The sequence below is a fragment of the Chanodichthys erythropterus genome, chromosome 6 (genome assembly GCF_024489055.1).
Source record: "Chanodichthys erythropterus isolate Z2021 chromosome 6, ASM2448905v1, whole genome shotgun sequence".
Taxonomy (NCBI): Eukaryota; Metazoa; Chordata; class Actinopteri; order Cypriniformes; family Xenocyprididae; genus Chanodichthys; species Chanodichthys erythropterus.
In genome coordinates this window covers 919,001-925,000 of record NC_090226.1, presented here as the reverse complement: position 1 = coordinate 925,000, position 6,000 = coordinate 919,001, and the positions used below count along the sequence as shown (strand labels likewise).

Sequence of the window (6,000 nt, the reverse complement as noted above, 5' to 3'; positions counted from 1 at the left end):
CTGCGAGCGCAGATCTTTAGCCGACAGTTTGAGCGCCCCCTCCAGCTGCCGTAGCTGCTGGGAAAAGCCGTCGTAGTCGCTCGCGCCGGCCAATAGCAGGGAACGCACCTTCTTTAACTGCAAATGAACCAATCAGTGAACTTCTGCATACGGGTCAAAGGTCATGACCCTAAAATATTATTATAATGACCAGTTTGATGTTTATTTACACATATATACTTATCACTCTAAAAGGGTTTATTTTGCAATTTTTACATGTTTCTGCTTGTTAAACTATAGAATAAATGATGGACATAAAATATTGAGTTTAAATGATTTTGGATAATATGTAAGGCGAAAGAGAGTATGAAAATAATGGACAATACAGCTTAAAGTCATTATATGCACATATCTGAACAAAGAATAATGCCAATCGACCAATCACAATCAAGTATTCCAGAGAGATGTGTTTTACAAGCGTGCGTTTCTTTCCATAATAGATGTGAAATGACTCACTGCAGCCACTCGCTGTTCCCAATCATGTTTGTCATTGGAGAGAACTTCTCGGATCTTGTTCATGGAGTCCTCGAGCTCTCGAGCCGAGTAGATCTGTGAGTCAAACAACAGTGTCATCAAACTGAAATCTGGCGTCTCTCCAGAGATCTCTAATGGAAAAGCCATCGAACCCAGAGTCCTCTCACTCCGGCACAGAACGTCCCGACTGACGCTCCACATAACAGATAAACGTGTCGTATTGATGATTCCTAGAAGTTTAAAGAGAGCTACAAATGTGATACTAATGAGAGTTTTCTATGTGAATATATAGTAAAGTGTAATTTATTCCTGTGATCAAAGCTGAATTTTCAGCATCATTACTCCAGTCTTCAGTGTCACATGATCCTTCAGAAATCATTCTAATATGCTAATCTGCTGCTCAAGAAACATTTATGATTATTATCAATGTTGAAAACAGTTTAATATCTGTGTGGAAACCGTGATCATTTTTCCCCCAGGATTCTTTGATGAATAGAAAGTTCAAAAGAACAGCATTTATTTGAAACAGAATCTTTTGTAAGATTATAAATGTCTTTACTGTCACTTTGATCAACCAATTGCAGAATAAAGTATTAATTTCTATGGAAGCTTGTTTCTGCCACTAAATAAAAAACTCACAATTGCTAGAAATAAATAAAATCACAATTCTGACTTTTTTTTTAATTTTTTTAGAATTGTCAGATATAAACTCGCAATGGTGCATTATAAAGTCCAATTTTTTTTTCTCAAAATTGCAAATTTATATCTCATAATTCTGACTTTATATCTTGCAATTCCGACTTTATATCTCGCAATTCCGACTTTATAATTCGCAATTCCGACTTTATATCTCGCAATTCCGACTTTATATCTCGCAATTCCGACTTTATAATTCGCAATTCCGACTTTATAATTCGCAATTCCGACTTTATAATTCGCAATTCCGACTTTATATCTCGCAATTCCGACTTTATATCTCGCAATTCCGACTTTATAATTCGCAATTCCGACTTTATAATTCGCAATTCCGACTTTATAATTCGCAATTCCGACTTTATATCTCGCAATTCCGACTTTATAACTCGCAATTCTGACTTTATAACTCACAATTCCGACTTAATAACTCACAATTCCGACTTTATATCTCGCAATTCCTGACTTTATAATTCGCAATTCCGACTTTATATCTTGCAATTCCGACTTTATATCTCGCAATTCCGACTTTATAATTCGCAATTCCGACTTTATAATTTGCAATTCCGACTTTATATCTCGCAATTCCGACTTTATAATTCGCAATTCCGACTTTATATCTCGCAATTCCGACTTAACAACTCACAATTCCGACTTTATAACTCGCAATTCCGACTCTATAACTCATAATTCAGACTTTATATCTCGCAATTCCGACTTTATAACTCGCAATTCTGACTTTAAAACTCACAATTCCGACTTAATAACTCACAATTCCGACTTTATATCTCGCAATTCCGACTTAATAACTCTCAATTCCGACTTTATAACTCACAATTCCGACTTTATAACTCGCAATTCCGACTTAATAACTCACAATTCCGACTTTATATCTCGCAATTCAGACTTTATAATTCGCAATTCCTACTTTATAACTCGCAATTCCGACTTTATATCTCGCAATTCCGACTTTATAATTCGCAATTCCGACTTTATATCTCACAATTCCGACTTTATAATTCGCAATTCCGACTTTATAATTTGCAATTCTGACTTAATAACAAGGGATGCACTGATATGAACATTCTGGCCGATACCGATAACCGATAATTCTTCATATTTGAAAGCCGATAACCGATATATTGGCTGATAAATCTAAATCCCAATTTTTATAGCCTGATTACAAAAACAAAAGTCTCACCATTAAAAGCCATGTCACAAGCACGCGATTACAATGTTTTTATTATAATTTTATGTAGCCGATATGACAGACTTGTGCTGTACATTTTGTACATGTAAGTGATTTTCAATCATATTTCAAGTAATTCAAAACCATCATGGTGAACAGTGCACATCTGAAGTGTCTCAGCTGAAGGAAATAATCCATTATTTATCGGCTTTAATATATCGGCCAAATTTTCCTTTCCGGATGATAACGATAACATTAAAAATGAACATTATCTGTATCGGCCGATATGGTGGCCGATATATCATCCATCCCTATTAATAACTTGCAATTGTAAGTTTACATCACGCAATTCTGAGGAAAAAAGTAAGAATTGCGATACAAAATGTTGCAATTACCCTTTTTATGTTTTATTCAGTGGTGAAAACAAGCTTCCATAAATGTCTGACCCCAAACATTTGAATATTAAAGTTTGGGTTTTTAAGTTAAGTTTATGACCGTTGTTTCAGCTCAGCGGTTAGCTGACTGATATGGACATGATAGCGTTAACATTTCTGACTCACCTGTACGGTCGGCACATCTTCAAAGGCACGGATGAAGTCTTCTTCATCGACAGCTCCGGCACCAGAGCTCTCTTTACCTGATGAGATGAGTGGTTTTTAATACTTTTTATATGATCATATTTAATATATATACAATAACACTGTGATCACCCAATCAGAAGCTCAAAACAATCAGTTTAATAAATAAATAACATGAAACTTCATTCACTCGGACCTGAGCTCTTGGCACTGGACGGCCTGCGCAGGGATCCCGTCCGCCGCACCGACGACACTCCTTTAGAGGACGACGAGGAACGTCCTCCGTCCACTGACTCGTCATCGTCGATGTTCTTATCTGAGAATGACAGAGAAATTCCTTATTTCAAACTAGTGTAGGCAATGTTTTTCACGAACACTAGGGCTGGGACAATCAATTGATTCATCTCGATTCATGGATCGATTCAGAGATTTTCCGAATGCATCGCGATTCTCTCTCGAATCGATTCTGAGCTCAGTTTTTAACAGCAGATGGAGCTCTAGACTAGTTTTTATCCGCATGCTCAAATGCTCATGAAGAAGAGCGCTCGTGCATTCGGATGAGTCTGAGAATGTGTTTGCACCTCAGAATGCTTTTATGACACGAGATTAATGTAAAAAGCACACTGTGAACACACTTCAACCTTTTCATACTTTATGAACAATTATTTTATAGAAGGGTTAAGTGGTATCGAGTTCAAGCACGACTGTTTCTAAAGCATGCAGTGCCATCTGCTGTTGAAAACTAAGCTCAGAATCGATTTATATCACACAGTTCTGACTTTATAACTCTCAATTCTGACTTTATATCTCGCAATTCTGACTTTATAACTCTCAATTCTGACTTTATAACTCTCAATTCTGACTTTATAACTCACAATTCTGACTTTATATCTCGCAATTCTGACTTTATAACTCACAATTCTGACTTTATAACCTTCAATTCTGACTTTATAACTCTCAATTCTGACTTTATATCTCGCAATTCTGACTTTATAACCTTCAATTCTGACTTTATAACTCTCAATTCTCACTTTATATCTCGCAATTCTGACTTTATATCTCACAATTCTGACTTTATATCTCGCAATTCTGACTTTATATCTCACAATTCTGACTTTATAACTCTCAATTCTGACTTTATATCTCATAATTCTGACTTTATAACCTTCAATTCTGACTTTATATCTCTCAATTCTGACTTTATATCTCGCCATTCTGACTTTATATCTCGCAATTCTGACTTTATATCTCTCAATTCTGACTTTATAACCTTCAATTCTGACTTTATAACCTTCAATTCTGACTTTATAACTCTCAATTCTGACTTTATATCTCGCAATTCTGACTTTATATCACAATTCTGACTTTATAACTCTCAATTCTGACTTTATAACCTTCAATTCTGACTTTATAACTCTCAATTCTGACTTTATAACCTTCAATTCTGACTTTATATCTCACAATTCTGACTTTATATCTCGCAATTCTGACTTTATATCTCGCAATTCTGACTTTATAACTCACAATTCTGACTTTATAACCTTCAATTCTGACTTTATAACTCTCAATTCTGACTTTATATCTCGCAATTCTGACTTTATAACCTTCAATTCTGACTTTATAACTCTCAATTCTCACTTTATATCTCGCAATTCTGACTTTATAACTCTCAATTCTGACTTTATAACCTTCAATTCTGACTTTATAACCTTCAATTCTGACTTTATAACTCTCAATTCTGACTTTATAACTCACAATTCTGACTTTATAACCTTCAATTCTGACTTTATAACTCTCAATTCTGACTTTATATCTCGCAATTCTGACTTTATAACCTTCAATTCTGACTTTATATCTCGCAATTCTGACTTTATATCTCACAATTCTGACTTTATATCTCGCCATTCTGACTTTATAACTCTCAATTCTGACTTTATAACTCTCAATTCTGACATTATATCTCGCCATTCTGACTTTATAACTCTCAATTCTGACTTTATATCTCACAATCCTGACTTTATATCTCGCCATTCTGACTTTATATCTCGCAATTCTGACTTTATATCTCACCATTCTGACTTTATATCTCGCAATTCTGACTTTATAACCTTCAATTCTGACTTTATATCTCACCATTCTGACTTTATATCTCACAATTCTGACTTTATATCACACAATTCTGACTTTATATCACAATTCTGACTTTATAACTCTCAATTCTGACTTTATATCTCGCAATTCTGACTTTATAACCTTCAATTCTGACTTTATAACTCTCAATTCTGACTTTATATCTCGCAATTCTGACTTTATAACCTTCAATTCTGACTTTATAACTCTCAATTCTGACTTTATATCTCACCATTCTGACTTTATATCTCGCAATTCTGACTTTATATCTCACCATTCTGACTTTATATCTCGCAATTCTGACTTTATAACTCTCAATTCTGACTTTATATCACACAATTCTGACTTTATATCACAATTCTGACTTTATATCTCACAATTCTGACTTTATAACTCTCAATTCTGACTTTATAACTCTCAATTCTGACTTTATATCTCGCAATTCTGACTTTATAACCTTCAATTCTGACTTTATAACTCTCAATTCTGACTTTATATCTCGCAATTCTGACTTTATAACCTTCAATTCTGACTTTATAACTCTCAATTCTGACTTTATATCTCACAATTCTGACTTTATAACCTTCAATTCTGACTTTATATCTCACAATTCTGACTTTATAACTCTCAATTCTGACTTTATAACTCTCAATTCTGACTTTATAACTCACTCACAATTCTGACTTTATAACCTTCAATTCTGACTTTATAACTCTCAATTCTCACTTTATATCTCGCAATTCTGACTTTATAACTCTCAATTCTGACTTTATATCTCGCAATTCTGACTTTATAACCTTCAATTCTGACTTTATAACCTTCAATTCTGACTTTATAACCTTCAATTCTGACTTTATAACCTTCAATTCTGACTTTATAACTCTCAATTCTGACTTT

General features: G+C 34.2%; 1 protein-coding gene across 1 annotated transcript in view; it reads right to left on the bottom strand.

Annotated features, from left to right (window-relative positions):
- Positions 1-6,000, bottom strand: part of LOC137021353 (CLIP-associating protein 1-B) — an 81,163-nt gene that overhangs the window by 37,959 nt on the left and 37,204 nt on the right. The window contains exons 9-12 of the mRNA XM_067387667.1: positions 3,170-3,289; positions 2,956-3,032; positions 496-588; positions 1-117 (exon numbers count right to left, since the gene is read on the bottom strand). The exon at positions 1-117 is cut by the window's left edge and continues 29 nt beyond it. Coding sequence (XP_067243768.1) covers positions 1-117; positions 496-588; positions 2,956-3,032; positions 3,170-3,289 — 407 coding nt within the window. The remainder of the gene's footprint in view (positions 118-495; positions 589-2,955; positions 3,033-3,169; positions 3,290-6,000) is intronic.